Source organism: Trichoderma gamsii (genome assembly GCF_001481775.2).
Source record: "Trichoderma gamsii strain T6085 chromosome Unknown Scaffold_2.2, whole genome shotgun sequence".
Classification (NCBI taxonomy): domain Eukaryota; kingdom Fungi; phylum Ascomycota; class Sordariomycetes; order Hypocreales; family Hypocreaceae; genus Trichoderma; species Trichoderma gamsii.
In genome coordinates this window covers 1339704-1367291 of record NW_020171339.1, presented here as the reverse complement: position 1 = coordinate 1367291, position 27588 = coordinate 1339704, and the positions used below count along the sequence as shown (strand labels likewise).

The following is a 27588-nucleotide window of genomic DNA, read 5'->3' as shown; positions in this document are numbered from 1 at the left end:
GCCATACCTTTCATATAAATGAAGCAACCTTTCTCGCCTCTCATGCGCCCTCACGCGTAGCCTTCCGTACGGAATCCTCTCTATCTGAACCAGCCGCTGCTACTATTCGATAATGGCTCGCCAGCAAACAGTCTCTCCGGAGGCGCCAATGCCAAAGGGCTACGGATTTCTCAGAAAAGGCAATCCATTCATGACAGGGCTCTGTCGCCGAAAAACTCTGGACGCTAAAAAGACGTTGTATGTGGTGGTGAATCAAGGCAAGCAAGAGGGATTACGAGCACCAAAGTGGATTTTACATCAAGTCTTCTCAGAGGAGAAAGCAACTCGAGAGAGAAGGCGCGGTGCTGTGGAGAGGCGGGATGCAGCAACTGAGGATGCGTTTGCAACGACCATCAAGAGACTATTTGCAAAGATCCCGGAAGAGGATCTGAACAAGATCTTGAGACATGCCCTCCGAAAACGAAGCGGCAGGGTTGGTCGTACGGGAAAACTAGACTTGGACAGGAAGGCATATCTAGCAGTTCAAGCGCATATTCGCCATCGCCATACGGACTACGATAAAATCACCAAGGCGTCAAAAGACCGAGATGCCGCGAGAGACGCTACCCGGGACGAAGTCTCGAGGGTCTTGGTCGAATGGGCCAGCGATCCGGCGGTGATGAAGTTAGGCAGCGCTGTTCGGAAGGACAAGAAGGGACAGTCTCAGAAGGCTGTGGCACGAGTGGCTCAGAAATGGCGTGGGTCTCTAACGGCAGCTATTAAGCCCACGACAGTGTCTAGGCGAGCCGCAAAGCAGCGCCCTCTCTCAAAGACCTCGAAAGAAACGATGACTCAATCGCAACCGGTGATCATTGACTTGACTCAAGATGAAGATGAGGCAGAGGGAAGTGACGCGGCGGATCAAGCCTCTTCTGTGGATGAGGACGAGGACTCAGAAGAGGATGGTGATGCCTCGTATGAGCTGTCCGATTCTGTGGGCTCTGATAGAGATTACGAAATCGACAACGACTGGTTGGACTAACTTCTCTATTGAGTCGGTGAAGCAAGAATCTGAATAAAGTTATTTGTATTAGATAGCTCAAAGTTGAAGCAAATGGCAGACTACCTGCAGACACTTGCCTTCGTTATAGCAGTACATCGCCTTCCTCAGTCTATCCAGCACTTGTGAAACACCTTGTCCTCTGCGACTCACCCTAGCATCAAGGTGACGTGCATTTCGGAAGTTGCCATCTCCATCACCCTTGCCCTCAACAACAACAGCAGTGGAGCGCCTGTAAATGAGGCCGGTACCTGCAGTACCTGTCACGATACTCGTAGCTCCCGCAGCTTCGCACGTCTCGGGCAGCCACAAGCCCGTTTAGCGCTGTTCGTCTCCCGCAGACTAGCCTCAGTAGTGCCTGTTTCTGGTGCTGTGTAAATTAACCCCACGTGATAGGTAGCTCCTTGTCACTCCCCTGACCAGGATGAGAGCCGCAATTCTATTTGACGACGCGGGTCATCTCTTACAAACGGTGCTGGTGGCTCTGGGGATCTTTTTCTCTTCTTCAGTCGCGCTTTGTGGATTTTTTGCATTGGTCGCTCCTTTTTCGACAATCCTCGCTTTGCTCAACGATTCCGTCATTTGTTGACGATTACACTCGCTACATTCCAACTCGACACGCACCGCTTTTAAGCGAATATCACATTATCAAACACAGCTTCAGGCGGCCCTGCCCCTCGTGGGACGCATCTCGCCCGTGCCCGATCGAATCCATTGACACCCGAAACTCACCCCAGTTCAACAGGCCACATCTCAGATCTAGCTTTCGAAACGGGTTCCAGCCAGCGACTGATGTATGATGGATAACTCCCAGAGACGAGCCAGCGGCATCCCCCGCCTCTCTCGGCTTCCTCGCCCAGTCTCTGTAGTCCAGCCAGCACCATCTCCAACTCCGGCTCCGGCTGCCAGCTCCACGTCATCGCTTCGTTCAAGGCCATCCCGCGATAGTCTTGCGGGAGACGCAACTGGTGCTAGGGATATCCAGAACCCAAAGCTCCGAGCCTCTACTTCCCGTGGTCAACTACGCCCCGGCGCCAACATCAGCGAACGAAAGCCATCTTTACGAAACTCGACATCCAATTCTTCGCTCCGTTCCAGCTCCAATCGCACGCCTGCCCCGAGACCTGCTGCCCCGGTGTCGAAGCCCTTACGAAACATATCTGAGTCCCGACGATGGAGCACTACTACAAACGCCCCAGCGTCACAGTATAAGCCTTGGGCAGAGCCGTCAGAGACCAGCAAGCTTGGTTTTGAGCGGGATGATGAAGATTCTACAGAAGCATCCAACGACCTGCTCACCTCATATTTGAATGACTCTGCAAGCTTATCACACCAAGTCGACGATGGAGAGCCGGCTCTTTCGCCTCGGGCTTTCTCGCCTCAGGCTCTCTCACCTCGGGCTCTTTCACCCCGGGCCTTTTCACCCCAAGCTCTCTCACCTCGAGCTCTCTCACCTTTGTCCCCGGCTATTTCCCCGAGGAGAGACATGCCCCAGATCAATGCGCCGAAACCCTCGCTTTCTGATCGCACTATTGAAACTCTTTCGCATCTGCCTTCTTCCCCCGCTTTAAGAAAAGGGTCAACAAATTCATTCTTTGACTCAGGCAGGCCCATGTCGCGAGCCGAGAGCTCTGCCTCAAGGCCAAGCTCCAGCTATACTTCTGGTGGATCTGCAGGGCATGCGTCACGCCCAGGTTCGAGTGGCGGAGCAGACGATTCAGGATTCTCAAATCCCAGAAAGTCATCAGCCAATCTTTTCAAGCGACCTCTTTCGGTTATTCAGGGTACTCCTGATAGAACTCCAGGCGTCGCGTCCAACGGCGCACAGAGACCTCGTCCAGCCAGCCGCCTTTCTGGAATAGCCTCAAAACCATCTGCTTCTATGCCCGAGTTCAGAAGCCCAACCCCAGACAAGCTAGGTAAAACACCGACGAAGAAGGTTCAGAAGCCAGCGTCCAGGCCACTAAAGCCGAAAGCATCCGCCCGCGGGCTTGCCAAGAAAGCAGCACTGGATGCCGGAGAGAATTCGGGAAGCGGTGCCTCTGCTTGGGACGGTACTATCGCCCCAGCTGCTCCAGCAACGAACGAAGATGCTGTTGAGCCGAATCAGACGGCCCAAAAATCATCAACAGCGCTTCGAGATCAAATTGCCAAAGCAAAGGCAGCTCGGAGAGCGGCTATGAAGCAAACTCAGGATCAGGATCAGGCGCCTGGTGCATCATCGACACCTAACGAAAGGGTAGCGATTCCCTCAAGTAGTAGCTTCAATTACGATGCAGCATTTGAAGATCCTTTCAATTTGAACAAGGGCCAAGATGCTGGCGATAAAGTTTTGAAACAGCGTATTGGAGCAGCAAGAACAAGCGGTAAGCTGAACATTGCAGCTTTAGGGCTGAAGGAGATACCAAGCGATGTTATGAAAATGTACGACATGGAGTCTATTGGCGCTGGTGGGAGCTGGGCAGAGAGCGTGGAGTTGACTAGGCTTATCGCTGCGGATAATGAGCTAGAGACGTTGGAAGACGCCATGTTTCCAGACCTTAGCCTTGAAGAGCTTGAGAACGATGAGGAGGGCCGTGGTAACATGTTTGGGGGGCTCGAGACAGTCGACTTGCATGGCAATCAGCTGCTAACGATTCCAATGGGATTCCGCCGCTTCCTACAGTTAACCACTCTCAATCTGGTGAGTATCTCCACGGCCCTGTTACTCTTTGGAATCATTTGTTCACACTTTTTAGTCGTCAAATCGCCTGGAAAATGGCTGCCTTGAGATTATCGCGCAGATGACGGCGGTTCGAGACCTCAAACTTGCAAATAATCACCTCACCGGACAATTGAGCTCATGCCTCACTAGCTTGAGCGCGCTAGAAATTCTCGATATTCATGGAAACAAGCTCTCTGCCTTGCCGTCCAACATTGAAGACATTTCTCGGCTGCGTATTCTCAACTTGAGCGAAAACAGCTTTGAGTCGCTTCCTTTCGAGGGACTATCGAAATTGCCACTAACGGAGCTTGATTTGAAGAAAAACCAGCTTTCGGGTACTCTTATTGACGAACCTATTGGCTCTCTACCGACGCTTCAAACTCTTGATGTCTCGGTAAATAGGCTGACACGACTTGTGCCTGCCGATACCTCGATCAACCTTCCTGTTGTCCATACTCTTACCCTCTCTATGAACCGGCTGCAGGAGCTCCCAGATATGGCCACATGGACAAGTCTTTTGACCCTTGCGGCGGACACAAACAACATCTCCAGCATTCCTTTAAGCTTCACAGGCCTCGAAAAGATACGCCAGGCAGACTTCTCTAGCAATGATATCCGTGTAGTTCCGCCTGAGATTTCTCGCATGGACAGCCTCACTTTGCTTCGGCTCAGTGGCAACCCGCTACGGGACAAGAAATTCGCTTCAGCTTCGACGGAGGATATCAAGGAGGCCTTATCGACGAGACTAGAACCTCCTCCCCCGTACCAGGAGCCGGCCGGCCAGGGGCCCATCACTACCATGATAAGCCAACTTGACGTTGAGAAGAAGCAGGATAATATGGCAACAGTCAATGCCGACGATGCAGATAGCAGATCAGAAGGTGACGATGATTTTGCCACACCTCCAACGTCTGCGCCGCATTCACCTGCTAGATCGCGAGCTCAGACGTTGGTGAGAGAGGCTTGGCCGGTCAAGTCAGGCGGGCTCCTCGACCGTTCACGCACCGAGACATCTTCATTGAGCCCGGAAATGTGCGCCGAACTCTCCAGGAGTTACCAGATAAGGCAGGCACAGCTTCATCATAATCTGCTGAGTGCGTTCCCCGGATCCCTTCAGTTCTTCTCGCAAACTCTTACGTCTCTGTCCCTGAGCCACAACAAAATTTCGGGCGACGCCTACCTGACAGAAGATATGAGCTTGCCCGCTCTGACAGAGTTGAATTTGAGCTCGAATACCATCACCAGCCTAGGTCCGTTGACAACATTTCTTAAAGCACCTATACTGGAAAAGATTGACGTATCGCTCAATCGACTGAGCGCACTTCCTCTCGATCTTAAACAGAGCTTTCCCAATTTAAAAGTTCTTATCGCGTCAAATAATCAACTAACAGAGCTTGATCCAGCTGCCGTTAAGGGCCTCAAAGTTGTTGATGTGTCGAGCAATGACATTGGACATCTGGATCCCCGGCTCGGCCTCTTGGGTGGAAAAGACGGGCTCGAGCGGCTTGAAGTGGCGGGAAACCGATTCAAGGTGCCCAAATGGAATATTCTGGAGAAGGGGACTGCAGCCACAATGAAATGGCTCCGAGGGCGAGTCCCAGCTGAAGAGATGGAAGAGTGGAGAGCTGAAAACGGGGAAGATGACTCTGACGTGGACTAAACTCGCAGTGGGCGATGATTGTTTCCCCCTTCAATTGTAACTTATTGGTTTCATTTTACGGTAAGGCCACGTACTATATATATTCTGTTACTTAATTTTTTTTGGTCGTCCCTGTTGAAGGGTAGAGCTGTACATTATTATTTTCGGTGGATCGGGTGTGCAGGCAGAGCGACACTCGGAGTATTGGTTGGAACTGGCAGCATAGATACCGCAGGAGCTTGCATTAGCTTGCAAATATGTATAATAATCTGTAATGTATTAATATCACCATCCAGACACATTTATTGAGTCAAGCATTTCTGATTCTATTGGAAAGTGCTTGACGAGTGCGACTACTGTCCTGATGGCCGCTTCTGAACGCAGAGCTCAGCCTAGAGATATGTACTTGTTGCTCAAGCGCTGTGGCGAGGAAGGCATTGCCCAGGAGGAGATTCTGGGCTTTTATGAATCGATAGTCAGCTGGAAGCAGCCTTTGATTTGCTTCCACTCAACAATACATCAATGATTGCCAATATCAACATCCGAATATCATCTCCGAGATTACGACCACATCGCTGCAATGGCCCTTACTACTATAAAACTCACGACGCCCAGCTTTGATTCAAGAACTGCGCTACGATACAGAGCTGTCAACAAATTAGCCACAAATCACTACGTGCTCGAGCGGAATGGGCTACTATCATCAAAAATCACGCCGTACGATCCGCGCGCAATCGTCCGAATACTCATACCAATCTCCATAGCTGGATGGATGCTCTTTGGGATCATTTGCATTCTGTGCATCAACGGGCGGGGTAAGCTGGGGCGATGGGTTCCGGAGTGGTATCTCGACTCGGAGGGGACGAGGTGGGATAAGGGGATGGTGGTGCTGTGGTGGGTGGTGATTATGGTGTTTTGGCCGTTGATACTGCCGGTTTTGTTTGCGAGGAAAGTGGTGTGTCTTGGGAAGCGATGGACGAGGAGGGGGAGGGAGGTGCAGCTGTTGTGGCCGAAGAAGAGCTTGGAAGAAGTATAAAGGGATGGGTACTTTTTATTTTATTTTATCATGTCTTCTGGTGGATGGATGTCTTTGTTGTCATTCATAGATTGTATTCAGGGTAGGGATTGTTTTTTGAGGACGGAGAGAGATAGTTGTAGGTGTAAGATTAGTGCATGTATAATCTTCTACATATAGGAGACATGCAAGACAATCATAGTTGGGCATTGACTAAAGCATCAACAACGAATGGAGAAGAGGCGATAGTAGTGATGATAGCGACTAGAATTGTTTGCCCACTACAAAGTGGTAGAGCCGGTTATAGATTAAGGGAGAAGTTATCCAGCACCACAATTTCATTATCCAACCCCCCAGCTGTAGCTCAACCAGGAAGTCAGTCGACATATCAAAATACACAGCTACCATGGATATTTGAAAATAGCAGCAGTAGCAGCAGTAGTAATATCTACTTACCTATGTAGTATTTAGCAGTAACAGTCTGATGGTAACAGTAGACCTACAGGTAATATGGATGCTATACTAGTAGTAGCTTCTCTAGGTATCCCAAACTGCCGAAAGGATAAATGTCGGCACTCAGCCCGCCGTTGCTAGGCAGGCCGAAGTAGGCTTAACGCCCACGGTAACCCAGCCAGCCTCTCAATTTGTTTTTTTCCCGTGCCTGGCCATGTAGGTACGAGGTACAAGCTGCGAATCGGCCGCCTCTGAATGGCGCCAGCCAAATGGTGCTACTCGCATGTACCACCACCTCGTTTTCTCAGAACCTCAACCCATGACCCCCCTTCGCAGCCTCGACGTCTCGCCGCTCACAACTCCACTCCCAGCACGGACATCAAGGGAGACTTGACGCGGCTCGACGCGATACCCGACGTAGAGCTTGACCGACCTGTTCGCCGCAGCTGCAACGCCGAGCTCGTCGTGAATTGGCTCCGTCTGGGACTGGCGGCGTCGTCATTCGTTCACGGCGTAACGCAAGTCACGATACTTGGTCGCAGCGCTTCGAACTGCCCTTGCGCCAAGGGAGAGGCGGCGACGGAAGGCCGAGGCGCACCGGGATCCACATATCACACTTTCTCCCTCGAATCTTCCTCTGCGAGCTGGGTTTGTTGTGAGGACACGATTGGAAGCTTAACGCATTGGATTTCGGCTGCCCGCTTCACACAACCACCTCTCTCCGCTCAATCTGGCGCCCGAAACGACTGCTCTATCTACAAAGGCCTATACAGCTACGATGGCCTCTGATTCGGAGATGGACGTGGACGTTCCTCGCGTCAATGGCACGGGCGCTGGCACCGTCGAGGACCTCGCTTTCGCCGCTGTCCACCCATCGACCCCTCAAGAGACAGGACCTCTCAGCCAAACAACGCTGCCGTCCACCGAGATCCCAGGGTCGCCAATTGACCCAAACCAGTCGTTCAAAACGGAGGTTATCGACGATAGGCCGGCCATTGCGGTGATTCCGTCGTCCATGACCCCGCCGCCCTCCACACAGGTCGCGGCAAGCAATGGCGCCTCGAGACGTGCCTATACCAATTCTCAGCAGTCGGCCCTCTTTTCGCCGCCCGCTACTATTCTAAACACCATGCGTGGACGAGATATCGAACCCGAATTCGCGCCGCCAGCACCTCACCAGCTGCTCGAGGCTTCGGCGGACGAGCTTCGCGCCATGCTGCAGACTTGCATCGCCGAGAATCAGAAACTGAAGATGGAGGCTGCGCATCACAAACTACAATATAACCTGCTGAGTTTACAAGCGGACGAAGAGTCAAAACGTGCCGCGGTGGAACACGACATGATACGCCGCGAAGTGGACGCATTACGCATGGCCGAGCATTCTCGGCAGGCGAAGCGCGAGCTCAGCTCTGGATCAGAGTCTCTGCAGAACAAGTACCTGCAGATGAAAATGTGGTACGAATCAGCGGCGGAAGAGAACGAGGCCCTCAGCCGGAGAGTTAAGCTGGCCAAGAAGGTCATCCAGCAGAAGGAGGAGGAGACTATATCTCTGGCTGAGGAGCGGGATATGCTACTGAACCGAATTCGGGAGAACCGCGAGCACTTTCACATGCTATGCAGCCCCGGAGGCATCTTTCATGGCGCTTTGACGCCCAAACATGGGATTACATCGACGCCGCAGCAGCATCGCGGAGCGTCTCGCATTCTACACCGGGAAGAGACTGATGGGCGGGAGCACGGATTGTCTGCCCTTCTGGAGGCAATGAGCCAGAGCCAGACACAAGAAAACAACAACGCAGCGGCCAACAACAACAGTGCGCCGTCAACTCCCATGGTCATGGCTCGACCTGCTTCTCGGCTGGTTAGGAGGCACCAGCGGAACGCCCAGTCCATGTCGTCACTTCCCACCACTCCCATGCATAATCTGCGGGGAGACCACAGCGGCCTATTGCCGTCAGTAAATCTGGTGGCGCAAACGGAGCCGAGATCTCGCTATTCACAACGACGATTTGTTCCTACAACTCCACCCTCTCAGCGACAATCGCGAAGAAGAAGACGAGAAAGCACAATCTCAATGGAGGACAATGAAGAACTTGCTAGGCAAGCCATAGAATCGGTAAAGGCAGTCCAGACACTGTCTTCTCAGCCATCTGGAAATGTTGCCACCGGGGGGCCTATCAGCTCACAGGAAGACGAGGAGCAAGTCTACGACAGCCAGGCGAGTCGAGCAGCGGCAAAGATGCTGCGCCAGTACCCCGGCCAAGAGTATAGCGGCGCGCCGTCTCTGGATGCCCCAGAAGGACCTGCTGAGAAGTCTGCAGCCATGCACGCCAAGCTCTTTACTGGAAGCAAAACTGCTGCTGGGGCTGAAAAGCGCAAGCTGGCTGCTGAAGGCGAGGCTCAAACGGACAGCCCACAAAAGAAATTGAAAGCTGGTGGAGCGGCCTCAGATGGCCGCCGTGTTGGGCTGGGCATTCAATATTAGTAGGAATGGAGAGAGAAAGGCAAGAGAAGCCGGGCTATGTCAGATCAGATTGAAGCTAATCATATAAGAGATATCCTCCCGAGTCGGCACATGATTGGAAATATTTGCCTATTGTGTTTTATAGCCGAGTTATTCTTCTCTTTGACGAATGATGACCATATTTGTTGAATTGAATTTGATTTGATATCTGAGGTTACTTGAGAGTGGCAGTACCACGATGTGAGACGCGGCGGTTGCTGTCGGAAAGAAGTCGGATAAGGGAATTGAAGCTCTAGGGACTCTGGAAAAGGGCGATAGGGCTAGGGTCAAACGGTACAGCACAGCACAGTTAAGGTCGGGGACTATTGTACTGTACGAGCATTTGCGATATACGCTCTGTTTAAGAGTGATGAGTAAGAGTAAACAAAAGAGAATTGGCATTAACTGTCCAACAAGCAAGAGAGTAAAGTCTGTAATGATTTTTGGATAAGTTCTTAGCCGGCAGTGCACGCAGAAGTGCGGCAACGATAGCCGGCGGCCCGGGAGAATCTTCCGGAGGCTCGAGACATGAGACTCCACCGAATAATTCGGTTAACATGATAGTATTTTCAGAGTAGAGAAGCTCGAGGTTTCTGTTGCTATAGGCATGCAGATATAGACTTAATCCCAATTGCATCAAATGCAGTACCTAAGGTATACAGCGAATGTGTAATTGGATCTTGGAAGTTATGTAGCATGAATGTAGCTGTATTTGCCCGTCCGGGATACTCCGGGGTAGAATCCGACCCATTGCCGACAGCAACTGCCAGCGGCGGATACGGGCGGGGGACCCAGAGTGGCGCTGCGGGGAGGAACAGGGCATCGATTCGGAAGATTGGGGATGAATTGGTAAGATGTTAGTGAGGGATGACTTGTATTTCATTTTCTCTCTGTCCTATTTCTCCTGTGTCTTTGACTCCTACTTCGAGTTTTTCTTTTTTTTTTTCCAATTTACACCTTTTTTTATCACCTTAATTCTATTCCAGTAACTGGCAGCAGCAAGTAGTAATTGCCGCCATCTTACAAGCATCTCGTGGTTCCTTGGCACCATCTGACCCTCTTATATCCCGGAACTATTTACATATATTCATACTTCAACTTGATATAAGAAACATACGCACATCTACACAGCCCATCATGTCCAAAGGGCTCTCTGCAATTCTCACCAAGGCCCCCTCCGACGTCGTCATCCTCTCCTCTCTCCGCACGCCGGTAACTCGCTCTTACAAGGGCGGTCTCAAGGATGCCTACCCCGAGGAGCTGCTCTCCGTCGTCCTCAAGGCCACCCGCGAGGCTGTTCCCGAAATGGACCCGGCCGTAGTCGAGGACGTCGGCGTGGGCGTCGTGCTCTCTGAGCTGGGTGGCTCCAAGGCAGCGCGCATGGCGCTCAATCACGCAGGGTACCCCAACTCGACGAGCCTCTTCACGGCGAATCGTGCCTGCGCGTCGTCGCTGCAGAGCATCTCGCTGGTGGCGGCGCAGATCCGCACGGGCATCATGGACGTGGGCATCGGCGCCGGGATGGAGAGCATGACGAGGAATTACGGAAGTCGGGCCGTGCCGGTGGACGTGTGGCCCGAGCTGCGGGACTCGCCGAACAAGCATGTCCGGGATTGTGTCATGCCGATGGGCATCACGTCGGAGAATGTGGCCGAGCGGTATGGCGTGGGGAGGGAGATTCAGGACCAGGTGGCGGCGGCGTCGCATGAGAGGGCGGCGAGGGCGAGGGACAGTGGCTGGTTTGATTCGCAGATTGTGCCAGTGACGACGCGGTTCCAGGAGGTGGACAAGCAGGGCCAGCCGGTGGGCGAGCAGAAGACGATTACCGTGACCCGCGATGATGGCATCAGAGATGGCGTGACGGCCGAGTCGCTGGCCAAGCTGAAGCCGGCGTTTAAGCCGGACGGAAAGTCCACGGCGGGCAACTCGAGCCAGATTTCAGACGGAGCGGCGGCCACGCTGCTGATGAAGCGCAGCACGGCCACAGAGCTGGGCCTCGGCTCGCACATCATGGGCAAGTTCGTCGGGGCGACGACCATTGGCTGCGATCCGGACGAGATGGGCGTGGGTCCCGCGATCGCCATCCCGAAGCTGCTGAACGGCTTGGGCCTGAAGACGGAGGACGTGGACCGGTGGGAACTGAACGAGGCGTTTGCGAGCCAGTTTGTCTACTGCCTGCGCAAGCTGGGGCTGATGGAGGCGTGGGAAAAGGGCCGCGTGAATCCGGATGGAGGGGCGATTGCGCTGGGACATCCGCTGGGGGCCACAGGGGCGAGGATGACTAGCACGCTGATGCATGGGCTGAGGAGGGATGGGGGGGAGGTTGGTGTTGTGAGCATGTGTATTGGGACGGGGATGGGCATGGCTGGGTTGTTTGTGCGGGAGTGAATGGACTGAGAGGGGGAGAAAGGGGGAGATGAAGGACGAAAAGCTGGTGATTTGTTTTGTGAACTATAGGGAAGTGAGGCTTTTAGATGTTATTATAGATTTATTTGTTTGCTTGTTACTCTTTTCATCAACTATACTAATAGCATCTGCTACTATGGACCTTCTTCTCACTTCATTTCTTTTATCTCGTTAATTCGTTAACACCAGCTCACTTAAGTCCCTCATATTTCCTTTCTTAGATGGATATTTCCTTCTTGGCCGGTGCATTCGCCCTTCCAGCCATGCTCCGAAATCCCCTGACAAGTCCAGTTGTCGAATCTCGCTCTATGCCCTGTCCCTTGACCACGCCCTTCCTGCCCGCATCTGCGAGCTTCAGCAGCCCAACCCTCACTCTCATGTAATCGCCAAAGAACTCGTGAGCCCGAGTGTCCATTCCTCGAGTGATGCCATGCCCAAGCGTAACGCCCCAAGCAACACCACCAACACGAATGGCGTGCGCATCCGGTCTCCCATCAGGCTGCAACAGCACCGAGTAGATGAACCCCGTGTACAGCACCGGCGCATCAAACATGTTGGCCGGGAAGTCCCAGCTCTTGCCGTCCATGGAAAGGGGATGCCAGGGCGTGACGAGCATCGAGCCAATCCGGTAAAGTGTCTCGTTTGATACTTTTGTCTTGAGAACCGTGTGCACCTTTCGAGGACCCAGAGGCGTGCAGACTCGCGAGCCGCGTTTAAGCTTCCGCATCTCTGTGATTCGACCGGACGCGAGTTCTACGATGGTCGAGCCGGCAAAGCACACTCCGGAGGCGTCGCGGTATCGTGCCATGGATGAGGGAGCGGCGATGAAGGATCGAGCTTGGCGACCTCCGTTATGGCGTAGAACGACCCTGGATGGCGGTGGCGCAGGGATGCTGTCAAAGGCATTGTCTAGACGGTCGCGGCAGGCTATGAATAGGGGGCTCTGGGAGCCGAATTGAAGGGGCGCGGAGTCTTTGAACGAGTTGCAGATTTGTCGGGTCAGAGCGTTGACATATGAGGGCAGGAAATGGCGGCCCCATTTGATGAAGAACTCTGGCGTGGAGATGGCGAGGCTGATTTGTCCTTTGGGCAGGTCGCCGATGAGATCCTCCATGAGCGACTTATTCAATCCGTCAGTGAGATGTCGGCCGGGTAGGGTTGCGATGAGTTGTGCCAGCTCTTGTCGCTTTTTTGCTATTTGGGCGCTTTCAGTGAGTGCCCGGTATTCTCCATCGGATCCAAGAGGGAATAGTGATGAGATGAAGCTGCAGACAAGGGCTCGAGATTCGTGATAAACTGCTTCATCGGCGGAGAGAGCTGCTACCGCGCCGGTTGTACTGTCGCCGAGGCGGACTGAGCTCAAGTTGGGAACCGATTTCTCGGCTTCTTCAAAAGTAAGAGTGGCTTCAATGGCACAGTCTGAAATCTGTTTATCCTTTGTGGTGCCTTTGAGGCGAAGCCAGATGTCGCGTGACTGTCCATACTGGATATTGCCTAGAGGAATAGTCAACTGCATCTGACCCTTGCCGGCATCGACAGCGGATTGCTTGTCAACAGCATCGCCCAGCGTCTGCTCAATCTCCAAGTTGGATGCGTATCTTATTTCAAGTGAAGCCTTGGTTGCAAAAGTAGACTGCAAGTTGGCCACGGCGTGGACAAAGACAGTTCCAATCATGCCTGCGTCTGGGATGAAAGCGTAGTTACCACCACTGAACTCGGCAATGGACTTGAGCAGTCCGGATCGAAGACTGTATCCGAATCCAAATGTGTGAATTGTAGCGGGCAGCGGATCCATGGATCTCATCTTTGGGATGTAGCCTTGGGCAGGGCACATGTGGTTTGGCTCGCCGTCTGTTAGGACCATGATGGCCGGCACCCGAGCGCTGTCTTCTTCATTCTTGAACAGTTTTATTCCATCGAGCATGCCGTGCCAGAGATTGGTCGATCCCATTGGCTTCAGAGCCCTGATTCTCTTGCGTGCCTGTTCTTTGTTGCCATCCGTCATGGGCTCCAGGGCTTGAATGACTCTGGACTCGGTCTCAAATGTCACAATGCCAAGGCGGTCTCTCTCATCCATGCTTTCGATGATTGTGAAAGCCGCATGTTTGGTCAGATCCAAGACTGAAAGACCCGTGTCCTCGCCTTCGCCGGGCACCGGGGCAGACGAGCACATGCTGCCGGAAATGTCGATGACGAGCACCACATCACAGGCTACATGGCTGATTGGCTTTGGTGGCACCTTGGGAGGTTGGATCTTGACAACAAGGGCATCTTTGGAGACAATGTGGTGAAGTTGAAGATCAATTGGGCTGGGTTGAGCATCGTAGGGAGGAGGGTCTATCGAGGCGTCTGTATCTGTAACGGGGTGTCCACGGATGGGCAGTTCCTGCTGCTGGACGCGGACAATGGGCATAGGCGCCTGAGTCTTCTTGTTGAGATTGGTCATGGCTCTAAACGATTTCCTGATGCCCCTGAATATTGATAGCAATGAAAATGGCATGGAAGAGATCGCCTTGGAGGTATGGGTAGACGACGGCAGACCTCTGTTTTTCAATGATAGGAGATTTTTTTTAGACACACGATTCAATTGAGGTCCTCAACTGCCGTACTTATAATGCAGAGAGAAAACGCCTATTAGCCAACTCTCCCTCAGCCTTCTGGAGAAACATCCACTTCGGGGGGCACACAGAGTGGAGGCATTGGCGGCTACCTGCGCTAGAACACGGTGAACTCACCTTGGTCGGGCTCAGTCACCTGTCTGGGCCTGGTAAAGTTCATTGAACACGTCTGTCAGAAGCCGGATAAGAATTGGCAGCGGCATTGACTGCTGGCGGTCGAATCATGGAACTCGCGCACTCTAGATACAGGCACCAGATGTTCAGCCCCTGTTTCAAGGCATTGCCGACGGGGGTGTCGTGTAAGAAACAAACACGAGGGAGCCGTATGCCAAGACAGGAAGAAGAAAAATAGAAAGCAGGGGTGGCTTTTTAGTAATGAGGCCATCGGATTGATCTCCAGTAAGCGGCTGATCGGGTAGCCTCAGCGTGGCGCTGTTCTGTTCAAGTGTTCAATTGGCTTGAATGTGTTTTTGCGCGCAAAGCTGCGAGTCTCACCTTGTGGCGAGGCATAGTACAGGCGGCTATGAATTTTACAGTTTGTTTCTGTTCAACCATCATCCAGCTTACTATATGTGCTGGCTGAACAGTAGATACTGTAGATAGAGGCCCAAGGAGGATGTTGGCAGTGAGATCGTGGATCCAGTCCACTACGCCCTTTTTCGCTGCATGTGGTCTGCCTGCAAAGATGCCTTGGAGACACAGCCTCAGCCACTTAGAGCTAGGGAAACGCCTAGTAAGCTGCAGCCGCATGCAACTAGAGGCTGCCACGAGGCCCTGTAAAGAGCGGGGGATCTCGTTTACATCAGGGGATCTGGATTATGCTGATGCCTAAGCTAGGGTAACCTGGAAGATAAAAATCGGCTGCTACGCATCGTTATTTTGAGCATTTGATGACATATATTACCTCCTTATACACATGGTTGACCATCTGAAAGGCATGTTGAGTCGATTGCCGCACTTCACTCTCTCTATGAACTTGGGGTGATAAGGTCGCCGTCTTTTTGCCCCACAATGGGGTTACTACTAACATGTATGTTGAAGTACGTGAATCGATGGATGTTGATTTCGACCTTGATAGTAGATGATGAAGCAAGGAAAGATGGGGAAAGCCCTCCAGGCATTTGACAAAAGAGTATGTTCCAAATTCGGGGATCACCGGCAGTCTAAATGGCTGGAGCCGAAGGTTCAAGTATGAGAAGATAGATATGTCTTTATGTCTGGAGAGTTTGCAGTTGTTCAAATAGAGAAAATAGAGGACATAATTAGGAGCAAAGACGAAAGAGAAACAAGCGAGAGAGAAAAAAAACTCCTTTGAAGAATAAAAGTCATATTAAAGAGAGATAAGAAGGGTGCCATGAGCAATTCCTATATGATTTCGCTGCCAGTGTCTACTTACTGATACAAGTGATACTAGTATGCTTTGGTGTGTGGCACAGTGAAGATGGTCTCTTCTAACTCAAGATCTCATTTGATGATTCTGGAGTGTCATACACAGCGCAAAACAAGGAAATTTTTTCACATTCCGTGTAAGCCAACTCTTTAATAACCCTCGAGTATCTGATTCGCAGCACAGCATTGAACAAAGTAGCAACAAATTGCTGTTCTCCTGTATGGAGGCACGCTTGCAGGATGATGACTAAGCCATCAGCAAAATTCCGTCGACGGAAACACCATGAATGCGATTGCCCAGTTTCAACTCAATTGTCGATGCATGAGGTTTTTGGCCAGAGTTTAATACAATCGCCATAATGCATTACATACGGCTACTGAAATCACCAACTCTGTCTCGTTCCGGGAAAAAGTTCATGCTCGATCTGGTCTTCACAATAACTACCGACCTAGGAGACTCATTTCTATATCCAGACGAGCCAATCGACGTAGCTATCCATGCCGAGATATCTACTGACTCAGAATCTAAAAAGAAGGATTTATTTAAGCTCTCGCTAGAGACTACAAAGTTACAATGGCAATCTGGAATGCGCGTCGCGAAACCTTCAGTTGACATATCTAGGCTGATGCAACAAACACTAAACTCCAAGAACAAAATCTCTCTATGCATCAGCACAGAGAAGTTCTCTGCGCGTACGGTATCCGACATACTTGCTAGTACAGTTGTTTCGGAGGAGGAAGAGCAAGATGGACAAATAATGCCGGTCTGGTTCACATTGAATCCCGACGAAGCTGAGGTTGAAGTTTTTACGAGGAGACTGTATTTACCCGGAACTTCTGAGCAAGAAGATTACGTCGAATTTGAAGAGGAAATTGGCGAGAGCATTGCTAGACATATTTGGGATGCGGGAGTAATTGCATTCTGCGCAATTGCAGAGTCATGGATGCTGCCAATGCCAACGGATACCGAACCTTCTGGCTTGAAAGCTTTGAAGAAGCTTTTCGCTGGCCCGAAGCCAATCAACGTTTTAGAGCTGGGATGTGGTGTTGGAATCCTGGGAGGAGGCTTGAGTGCTGTGATACCAAGGATGCGGCCACCCCCAAGCCGTAGATGCACCATCCTCATGACGGATCTGGAGGAAGCAGAGAGTCGAACCAGGTCCAACATGTCCCGGCTCCTCCAAGCACGGAAATCAAAGTCCAGCAACACTCCTCCCGTGAAGCTTCTATACGAGAACCTTGATTGGGAAGAAGGTCGAAAGGGGGAGTTTGATTTCGAGACACAAAACCACCGCTGGGACCTGGTCATGCTTAGTGACTGCACGTACAACGTGGACATGCTTCCCGCGCTGGTTGAGACATTGTCTGCGCTGCACACATCTAATATAGCACATGCGGCCGCTTCGTCCTCGTCATCCAGTGAGGCGTCATCCGGCGAGCAGTCACTCTCAACAAAGGTCTTCTTGGCCACAAAGCCGCGGCACACTTCGGAAGAGGCCTTGTTTGACCTGCTATCGCAAGAGGGATGGACTGAGCTGCATAGTCAGACTTTGCCACTGCCCGTCCTTGGCGCAGAGACGCAATCTGTGGATCTGTATCTTTACGAAAAGCTGCAGTAAAGGAATGGGAGCAGTATCTAGCGTCTTGGCGCATTGCATTTTGCTGATGCTACTTCTAGAGACACGACTCGACATGCCGCTAGTGGAATATTCACTCTTTGGATCTTTCCGCTCTCATTAGGGTGACTTTTGCATCCACTATTCTTTGAACATACACTCGCGTTTGCAAGTCGATAGGAATGCCACTACGAATCTTTTTTTTGGACCGCCAGGAGTTACTCGCGAAGCATACAAAGACTGACTTGATGAAACTGTAGAGTCTTACGACTTGGCAGATATCCACGATGGACTATATATACATATTCTGCGGCATGCTCAGTCAGTCTAAGGACACCAAAGCGTGGGATCGATGCCATTATGCACCACAAGGTCAAATCAGCGACATATGGTCCAATAGCTACAGGATAAGAGAGGCTGTGTTGCTATTATTATCATCAAAATAAGGCATCAAATCTCAGCATCTACTCTTCCTGAGATGGCAGGTCAAAGCCTCATACCATGTATATACCCAATAAAGCAACTAATATTAGGGTAAAGCACCACTATTAATGCCCAATATCATTTACAATTCTTTCAGCCTGAGAGTAAAGAGAAGCAGACCAGCTTTGAAGAACATGCCGTCTCGGCTCGCATGTTTATCGTGGCGATTTGGCAACTACATGGGGTTTCAGGCTGCAGTAACGATGAGCGACGATGCAACCATCGTCTCCGTATTTGCGGAATATCTGATCCACTGAGCTGGAGCAAACGGCGGAGTTTCACGATTTGATTACAGAGCAATGAGACGAGGTCAGGATGGTCAGGGTGATCAAACGATCGAGGAGGGTACATATATGACAAATGTGAAATGGTATCACCGACGCCTGTTTGTGCAAGGCTGTGTTGTCAGTTTGCGCTTGGCGCACCTCTTTTGCCTTTTTGCCTCTTGACATTTACGATGTTTCTTGCATAATGCTACGTTTAAAACGTAAAATAAGTAAAATTAGAATATTACAGTAGTAGTAATGTTAGTATACTACCTGTGTTTTGTGATGCATGCAGGTGTTGGATTTTGGTATTGTTGATATTGTTTCTAACTTTTGTATTTCCGTCTTTGTACCGTACTTACAAACGAGACACATAGCCTATTGCATCGCCAGTAGGAGTCGTAGATGAACTAGTAAGTCTTTGAATCAGGTTGTGGTCTATTGGGAGAGACTAATTACTCGTTACTCATCATCAATATGCGTTTGCTAACGTGTAATTACTTGTACTAGTAGCTAGCACATATGTAGGTACCTCAAGTATTTCGTACAGATGCCAAAGATTAGCCGTCGGTACAAGCATTGAGGCTACGCTCTGCTACTCCTTGCATGATTATGCTGGGCTGGAGCTGATAAGGCCAATGTAACGGCAGAGGTTGGGCGCGCCCTTAATACTTCGTTGGTTGTCGGAATTAGGAGTTAGATGGCGGACTTTTCATGTGCAAAGCACATGCCGGTACTCTGTACCCATATTGGTAGATGGCGCCCCATATGTGTGCTCTTGTATGCGCCGAGATGTTACTGGCTGACTTGATCCCCTTAGTCACAGCCTGCTGTGAGGCCTGCTCTCATCAAAAGATCGTCTTTTTCTGGCAATACCTGTACGTCATGGATTTTGTGAGTTAAACCTTCTTACTGGTGACCTTTGGAGTCTTGATGCCAAAGATGCATTTACAGGTGAAGGAGTCTTCTGTATCAGTGGATGTGCTACCTCCCTCCTAAGAAAGCAAAAGGAAGTTGGCGATCCTCGTATGATGATTTCAAGACTGCTATTGGCGAAGAGCGACGCTACCGGAAGCTCCCTCCATGGCGGGTAAACCCAAGTATTTAGTTTCGTGCTAGGGGAGGAGTCATCCGGCGAACAAGTTCGGATACTCCTGATCCAAGGCTGGTGGAGTGCCAACTAATCAGAGTCAAGCCTAGCTCGATAGTTTCTCCACGCTTCTACGGTAATAGCAGGCTGGGCATTGCACCCGAGCACGTTTGTAGCAAAGAAAGTTGATAGCGGTCTTCTCTCGCTGATCTGGATCCTTTATGCAGGGCAATCGGTGAGACAGAGGCAGTCGTAAACTGTAGTAAACGGCGTCTCACATTTGTAACCCCACATAGATACAGAAGGTCATTTGCCTCTCTCACTTGATATTTCCCAATGATTTTACGTACAAGTCGATGGGCAAAGGGTCGGCGGGGTGCCGCACGCTGTCAGTAGTACCTAGTTGATGGGACTTGAGCCTAGCATCCATCGGAGGAGACCGAAATATTCAAGCCTTGCCGGGTTGGATTGGATTAGTACTATACGGAGTACTACTAAGATACGAAATACGAGTGCTAGAATAATGGAACAACCTGTGCCAAGGATTACCCGGCGGGCTGAATGAGACAAGCATTGATATCAAATACTACAACAGATTACGTTGCAGCGCACGTGGGACAGCTGAAGGAATGTCTCAGCCTTCTCGTGAAGTTTTGCTAGGCATTACTAACGGCTTTTAACCGCCATCAACACCAACGAAGCAGAGCAAGGAGATTGACCGAAATGGGGCACCCGCGGCCCGCCTCAATTCCCCCGGCACACTAATGTATGCTAAGCCAACTAGGAAGGGAGAGAAAAGAGCAAACAGCGAGCATCGAGCGCCGAGCGCCGCTCTCCACGCCGGACAGCGATACTGAGCAAGTCAGCATAGAGTTTGCGATCCGTGCTAACTGCTAGTTCTGCGTGCGTCTGGAAGTGGTAAGTGCTTTTATTACGGAAAGCAGGTATACATAAGGTATACGTGTAAATCTTCGCTTACTTCGTCAACGAGGGAATGTGGTCCTCGGAAATCAAAGTGGGTTAATTCTGTGACAAGTCAGGTATTCAACAGCAAAGATAAGTACATGCGTGTATGTACTCCGTAGGTAGGATGCGGTTGCTTTGTAACCAGAGAGAGGGCTGTGGATATCAATCTTGGCCCCTGCATGGCATTGGGGGCTGGGCTTGACAAATTGATTGACTCCAATTTGTACCGGCGGCGTATGTGAAAACGCTTCCTCTGCCTGCGGTTGTACTTGTAGTGCAGCAACGGGGTAATCAAGAACCGCTTTTCTCGCGGAGTTCCGAGTGCGTATTAAATACTTCCGGGGCGTATTCGACCGCCCATCAGCCATCGTACTCGTCAACTCGCTCACCACAGATCTGATACGGCACTGCAGCGTCAACTGGAAAACTCTGCGCCAGCTGATGCCGGCAAATGGTCGGAGCTGCTGAGTCGCCCCAGCGCTAAGCGCCCCACGGTTTCTGACCATGTCGCAGCGCCACCAGCTGTGCGCCATCAATCTACTCGCAGCCGTTTTCGGTACCACGTCTTTGAGTTTTGGCAGCACTTGGAGCGTCTCAGCGACGGCCAAGGTGTCACTGGAAGCAAAGCCAGCGCGGTGACAGCACGGGAACAAATTGTTTTTCTACCAGGCAGTCAGCAAATTGCCCGTTGGAAACGCAAACTTTGGTTGGTGACTGGATCCAATGCCGGAACCAATGCTTGCCCGTGATGAGAAACTGATGGTGGCTGTAATTCCGTATCTCCGCATCGGAATATGGCCTACCTACGTGCATTTATAAGATATCCCGCCCAAATTGCCGCCAAAGTGCACATGTACTTTGCTTGTAGGTGCCCAGAGACCAGTTCCAGAAGTCAGGGGGGGCTTGAAGCAGGGAATCTGCCCGTTTGTGTCAGCCTTTGTCAGTCACATTCAAAGTTTATAGCTGGCATAGCACCCATCAGCGGCTGGGTCCAATATGGATCGCCTTCGGCCTGCCACTTCCCTGCCTACTCTATCTAGACAAGTACGACGTATTACCTACTCGTAGCTCTCCTGGCCAGCTCCACCGTCCCCGGCAACCCCCAATTTGTGCGTCTGAAGTGGATGCCTCAACGCCGGGCTTTACAATGTGGGCAGCTGTAGCTCCGGCCATGTCCCTCGCGCTCGGACTTTTGGCGGCTGAGCTGTGCTGGCCAAACTTGAACCTGGGCTGCTGCCAACCGCCCTGCAGGTGGATCTGCTGGCTGGAGAGATGCCGAGAGAGAACTTTGTAATGCCAGCTGTGAGGCGAGTTTGCATGTCGTTATCAGGCCCCAGCACCGCTTGGCAGACTAACAGCCCCTTTGGTTGCTCCGCCGGCCCGATTTTTTTTTTTTCCTTTTTGTGATCTAGCCGTGGGAGCAAAATCGAATACAAAGCTCTGGGCCGCCTGATTTTGCTCGGCTGGTGATTCTGGTCATTACTTGATAGCCAGCTTTGGTTGTCAGTAGAGGTTTTGGCGATTGGGGCTGTTTTATATCTTCTTTATACTAGTCTAATTCTTCGTTTATCTGTCTGGTAGATTCGTCTGGTAGAATCACACCGCTTTGACCCACCGCTTGCTCGATTCGTCATATACAAACGGATTGAAGCCATAATTGCATTCACTTGCCATCAACTCCTAAATTAATATTCGCTATCAAAAGTCTTTTGGAATTGACAAGTTTTCTCTTTCTTCTTCGCTATATCCTCATTCGCTATTCGTTTTTGGCGACGCAAGGACCCTCGAGGTATCCTGATCAGACACCCTTCAACAACTCGATAACGACTTTCATCACATCATACATCATCCAACGATACAACACTTCACCAAATCGGTCAACATGTCGGGGGAGAAGCTCCCTGACGGGGAGAAACTGCCCAGCACGGCAAACTCAGAAACAACAAAAGAGCTTGGCGAACAGCTGGATTCGAACTCTGTTGAGACTCGAGTTGAGGGTCAGCGCTCATCCAACGAACTCGCCAGAGTGCAAACGGGAGTCTCTGTTGAGCAGGCCGAAGCCCAATTTGCTGTCCTACAGCGAGAATTTACTGGTGTATCTCGAGCAAGCCGCAAGAATAAACATCAGTCATCATCCGATCCTGAGAAGGGAGCCACGGTCACAGCAGAAGATGACGCCGACGATGTCTCTCTCTTCGACCTGGAGGCTGCCATGAGAGGTGACGTCGATGCTAGCGCACAAGCTGGAATCCGATCCAAGCATATTGGAACCTGCTGGGATGGCCTGACGGTTAGAGGCATTGGTGGCTTTACCAACTTTGTCAAGACCTTCCCTGATGCCGTCGTCGACTTCTTCAACGTCATCACTCCGGCACTGAGTATGGTCGGCCTCGGCCCCAAATTCACAGAGGCCACGCTGCTCGATAGCTTCCAGGGCGTGTGCAAGCCCGGAGAGATGATCTTGGTTTTGGGAAAGCCTGGATCAGGTTGCACGACCTTCCTCAAGACAATTGCCAATCAGCGCTACGGATATACTGGCGTTCAAGGAGATGTCTTTTACGGCCCATGGACAGCCCAAGAGTTTGACCGATACCGCGGCGAGACTGTCTACAACGCTGAAGATGATATCCATCATCCCACGCTGACTGTTGAGCAAACCCTGGGCTTCGCTTTGGACGTCAAGATGCCTGCTAAGCGACCCGGAAGCATGACCAAGACCGAGTTCAAGGAGCATGTCATTTCCTTACTCCTCAAGATGTTCAACATTGAGCACACCAGAAAGACCATTGTCGGCGATGCTTTCGTCCGAGGTGTCTCTGGTGGTGAGCGGAAGCGTGTCTCCATCGCCGAGATGATGATCACGAATGCCTGCATCCTCTCGTGGGATAACAGTACCCGTGGTCTCGATGCCAGTACCGCACTCGACTTCACCAAGAGTTTGCGAATCCAAACCGACCTCTACAAGACCTGTACATTCGTCTCCCTGTACCAAGCCTCTGAGAACATTTACAACTTGTTCGACAAGGTCATGGTCATTGACGAGGGACGTCAAGTCTACTTTGGACCCGCAAAGGAAGCTCGTGCCTACTTTGAAGGCCTCGGCTTTCTGCCTCAGCCCCGACAAACGACGCCCGACTACGTGACTGGCTGCACCGACGAGTTCGAACGCGAATATCAACCCGGTCGATCCCCCGAAAATGCCCCTCACAGCCCCGACTCTCTTATGGCCTCTTTCAAGGCGTCTCCCTACCAAAAGATGATTGAAAACGAAATCGCCGAATACAAGGCTAACCTCGAGCAAGAGAAACAGCAGCACGACGACTTCTTGGTTGCCTTTAAGGAGGGCAAGCGCGGTACATCGAAGCGGAGCGCCTACCAAGTTGGTTTCCACATTCAGGTCTGGTCCATCATGAAGCGACAGTTTATTCTCAAGCTTCAGGATCGTTTCAATCTTACTGTTGGCTGGGCTCGCAGTATCTTGGTCGCTATTGTTCTCGGTACCCTCTATCTTAACCTTGGTCAAACCTCTGCCAGTGCTTTCAGCAAAGGTGGTCTCTTGTTCGTGGCACTCCTCTTCAACGCATTCCAGGCCTTCTCAGAACTTGCTGGAGTTATGACGGGACGTGCGATTGTGAATAAGCACAAAGCATACGCCTTTCATAGACCTTCAGCCCTTTGGATTGCTCAAATTTTTGTCGATCAGGCGTTTGCGGCCTCTCAGATCTTGATCTTTTCCATCATTGTATACTTTATGACGGGTCTGGTTCGAGATGCAGGCGCATTCTTCACTTTCTATCTGATGATTCTCTCCGGTAACATTGCGATGACGCTCTTTTTCAGAATTCTCGGCTGTATCAGTCCGGATTTTGACTACGCCATCAAGTTTGCCGTCGTCATCATTACGCTCTTCATCACGACATCCGGCTATCTTATTCAGTACCAGTCTGAAAAGGTCTGGCTTCGATGGATCTACTGGATCAACGTTTTGGGTCTCGCGTTCAGCTCTCTGATGGAGAACGAATTCGAAAGAATCGATCTCACTTGCACTGCTGAATCGCTTATTCCCTCAGGGCCTGGATACGACGACATCAACCATCAAGTCTGTACCCTTCCCGGTTCTACTTCTGGCACGACCTTTGTTAGGGGCCGAGACTACATCTCCAGTGGATTCCAGTACCTTCCCGGTGATTTATGGCGCAATTGGGGTATTGTCATGGCCTTGATTGTCTTCTTCTTGGGTTTGAACGTGCTGCTTGGTGAAATCATCAAGTTCAACATGGGAGGAAGCTCATTCAAGGTTTACGCAAAGCCTACCAAAGAGCTGGAAACCTTGAATGCGGCCTTGACCGACAAGCGTGATGCCAAGCGAAGGGACAAATCTAATGAGCAAGGCTCTGATCTGACCATGAACTCTGAAAGCGTTCTGACTTGGGAGGAGCTCAACTACGATGTCCCCGTTCCCGGCGGTACTCGACGACTCCTTAACAACGTCTTCGGTTACGTGAAGCCTGGCGAGCTGACCGCGCTCATGGGTGCTTCTGGTGCTGGTAAAACCACTCTTCTCGACGTCTTGGCTGCCCGTAAGAATATCGGTGTCATTTACGGAGACGTCCTGGTTGATGGTGCCAAGCCCGGAAAACAGTTCCAGCGATCTACCTCTTATGCTGAGCAGCTTGATGTCCACGAGCCTACCCAGACAGTCCGTGAGGCTCTGCGATTCTCTGCGGAGCTGCGCCAACCCTACGAAACTCCCATTCCCGAAAGACATGCCTATGTCGAAGAGATTATCTCCCTGCTGGAAATGGAAAACATTGCCGACTGTATCATTGGATCTCCCGAGGCTGGATTGACCGTCGAACAGCGCAAGCGTGTTACCATCGGAGTCGAACTTGCTGCCAAACCCGAACTGCTCTTGTTCTTGGATGAGCCCACCTCCGGCTTGGACAGCCAGAGCGCTTTCAACATTGTTCGCTTCTTGAAGAAGCTGGCCGCCGCCGGCCAGGCAATTCTCTGCACGATCCACCAGCCCAACGCCGCGCTGTTCCAGAACTTTGACAGGCTTCTTTTGCTGCAGCGAGGAGGACGCACCGTGTACTTTGGCGATATCGGAAAGGATGCTGCTATTCTGCGTGCCTATCTGAAGCGCTATGGTGCTGAAGCCGCCCCGACCGACAACGTTGCTGAGTATATGCTAGAGGCCATTGGTGCCGGTAGCATGCCCCGTGTTGGCGACCGCGACTGGGCCGACATCTGGGAGGATAGCCCTGAATTTGCTCATACTAAGGATGCCATTATCGAATTGAAGCGAGAGCGCGTCTCCGCCAGCAACCAGGCTGGCCACAAGCTCGAGAAGGAATACGCCTCGCCTCTTTACCACCAAATGAAGATTGTTGTTCGCCGCATGTTCCGCTCTTTCTGGCGATCGCCAAACTACCTGTTTACCCGCTTGTTCGCTCACATTGCCGTCGCTCTGATCACTGGTCTCACCTATCTCAACCTGGACGACTCCAAGGCTTCGCTGCAGTACAAGGTGTTCGTCATGTTTCAGATCACCGTCCTGCCCGCCATCATCATGTCCCAGGTCGAAATCATGTACGCCATCAAGCGTGCTCTTTTCTTCCGCGAGTCTTCGTCCAAGATGTACTCCACCACCTCATTTGTTGCGGCCATCATTCTCGCTGAGATGCCTTACTCCGTGCTGTGTGCCGTCTGCTTCTACCTGCCTCTGTACTTTATGCCTGGCTTCCAAACGACCCCTTCGCGCGCCGGTTTCCAGTTCTTCATGGTTCTCATCACTGAGCTCTTCTCTGTCACGCTCGGCCAGGGTCTCTCCGCACTGACACCTTCGCCTCGTGTCTCCACCCAGTTCGATCCTTTCATCACAATCATCTTTGCTCTCTTCTGCGGTGTTACCATCCCGCCCTCTCAGATGCCCGAAGGCTGGCGCGTTTGGCTCTACCAGCTCGACCCATTCACTCGTCTCATCGGTGCTTGTGTCACCACTGCCCTTCACGACCTCCCTGTCGTATGCAAGAGCAGCGAGCTGAACCGATTCACCGCCCCCAACGGCACGACCTGTGGTGATTACATGGCGCCCTTCTTCGAAAGAGGAGCTTCTGGCTACCTGGTCTCCAACTCCACCCAGAACTGCGAATACTGCCAGTACGGCGTTGGCGATGAGTTTTACAACCCGCTAGGCTTGAGCTTTGACCACCGCTGGAGAGATTTGGGTATCTTCCTCTGCTTTGTTGGCAGCAACATTATTATCCTCTTCTTGGGTGTAAGTACTTTCTCCATTCTCCCATTTCTTTTGCAATATTGTCACATCAAATGCTAACTTAATTCTTCTAGAGCAAATTCGTCAACTATAACAAGCGGTAGAAGGAGTGACAAAAGGAGTGATGATTGAAATGACATTTTTTTGCATGCGCATAGCAAACCCATTTGGTAACATTTTAATAAGAAGATTTTAGCGATTTTCAAAAGTTAGCAGGCCATGCTTTGAGGGGCGAGAAAGCTAAATAATTAGACGTTGAAGATTTAAAAGCAATTAAAAGTACCTAGTTTAATAAAACATAAGGAGAGCTTGCTCTTTCCGAAAGAATTGCAAAGCAATATATATGGCTTTTGCGCACTCTCGTGTGGAAGACTGATTTTCGCGGTATGTTGGCAGATGATGATTGTACTGCATTTGCGGCGTAGAAGATAATTACTGGCTTGCAAGTCATGGACAAAGGTTAGAAACACATAGGTTGCGTAGCGGAATTTTACCAGGATTCGATGAAAGTATTTTGTTTCATGGTACAAGAAATGATATAGAGAGCTCTCCTTAAGAGATAATTGTTAGCTCGTCTCTTGCTTATTGTAACGTCATATTCACTTGTTGAAGTGATAGTAGAAGACAGATCTCAGAGTATTAGACCAAATGTGGCTTGATATGCGATTTAAGGGGAGAGGGTGCGCAATTATGAAACAGTAGATACACGAGCTAAACATTGTTAAGACATACTTCTGGACGAACAATGGTCCAGCTATGTGTAGTAGGCTCTATTATGGGGCTACTCTTCATCTAATAGCGAACGTCACCATGTCTCGCGGAGAGTCTTCCTTGGAGCATCTAAATGATGTGGCGTCGACTTCAAAAGCACAGCGAATCTATCAACGTGGAACCGTCGTGCTCTTTCAACAATATATGTGAATAAGTTCAACTTTTTTATCTTTGGCGATAGCTGTTGTCAAGAGAATGGGATTGTACATGGCATTGGTAGAACTAATCATGAGTTTATAGCGCGAGGTCCTGTTCGCTTGCTGTTCTTCTCTCCTGAATTTTTACACTTTGAATGAAATCGAGATCATCTATATAGCGACTGTGAAATACTATGCAATGATAAACACCTATGT

The 27588-nt window shown here is 50.9% G+C and overlaps 7 protein-coding genes across 7 annotated transcripts; 6 read left to right on the top strand and 1 right to left on the bottom strand.

The window, feature by feature from the left end:
* Positions 1-112: 112 nt before the first annotated feature.
* On the top strand, positions 113-1021 carry TGAM01_v200931 (hypothetical protein; the record flags this gene model as incomplete). The annotated part of the gene is made up of 1 exon (XM_018810372.1): positions 113-1021. One exon carries the CDS (start codon positions 113-115, stop codon positions 1019-1021), a length of 909 nt encoding a protein of 302 aa, XP_018656400.1.
* An 814-nt stretch (positions 1022-1835) lies between these two features.
* On the top strand, positions 1836-5403 carry TGAM01_v200930 (hypothetical protein; the record flags this gene model as incomplete). The annotated part of the gene is made up of 2 exons (XM_018810373.2): positions 1836-3722; positions 3778-5403. 2 exons carry the CDS (start codon positions 1836-1838, stop codon positions 5401-5403), a joined length of 3513 nt encoding a protein of 1170 aa, XP_018656401.2.
* A 1702-nt stretch (positions 5404-7105) lies between these two features.
* TGAM01_v200929 (hypothetical protein) lies at positions 7106-9335 on the top strand (the record flags this gene model as incomplete). Its single annotated transcript, XM_018810374.1, has 2 exons — positions 7106-7498; positions 7614-9335. The coding sequence occupies 2 exons, from the start codon at positions 7106-7108 to the stop codon at positions 9333-9335; spliced, it is 2115 nt and encodes a 704-aa protein (XP_018656402.1).
* Positions 9336-10490: 1155 nt separating this feature from the next.
* TGAM01_v200928 (acetyl-CoA acetyltransferase) lies at positions 10491-11741 on the top strand (the record flags this gene model as incomplete). The annotated part of the gene is made up of 1 exon (XM_018810375.1): positions 10491-11741. One exon carries the CDS (start codon positions 10491-10493, stop codon positions 11739-11741), a length of 1251 nt encoding a protein of 416 aa, XP_018656403.1.
* Positions 11742-11976: 235 nt separating this feature from the next.
* On the bottom strand, positions 11977-14205 carry TGAM01_v200927 (hypothetical protein; the record flags this gene model as incomplete). Its single annotated transcript, XM_018810376.1, has 1 exon — positions 11977-14205. One exon carries the CDS (start codon positions 14203-14205, stop codon positions 11977-11979), a length of 2229 nt encoding a protein of 742 aa, XP_018656404.1.
* Positions 14206-16125: 1920 nt separating this feature from the next.
* TGAM01_v200926 (hypothetical protein) lies at positions 16126-17385 on the top strand (the record flags this gene model as incomplete). The annotated part of the gene is made up of 1 exon (XM_018810377.1): positions 16126-17385. One exon carries the CDS (start codon positions 16126-16128, stop codon positions 17383-17385), a length of 1260 nt encoding a protein of 419 aa, XP_018656405.1.
* Positions 17386-22069: 4684 nt separating this feature from the next.
* On the top strand, positions 22070-26568 carry TGAM01_v200925 (hypothetical protein; the record flags this gene model as incomplete). Its single annotated transcript, XM_018810378.1, has 2 exons — positions 22070-26467; positions 26539-26568. The coding sequence occupies 2 exons, from the start codon at positions 22070-22072 to the stop codon at positions 26566-26568; spliced, it is 4428 nt and encodes a 1475-aa protein (XP_018656406.1).
* Positions 26569-27588: the final 1020 nt, after the last annotated feature.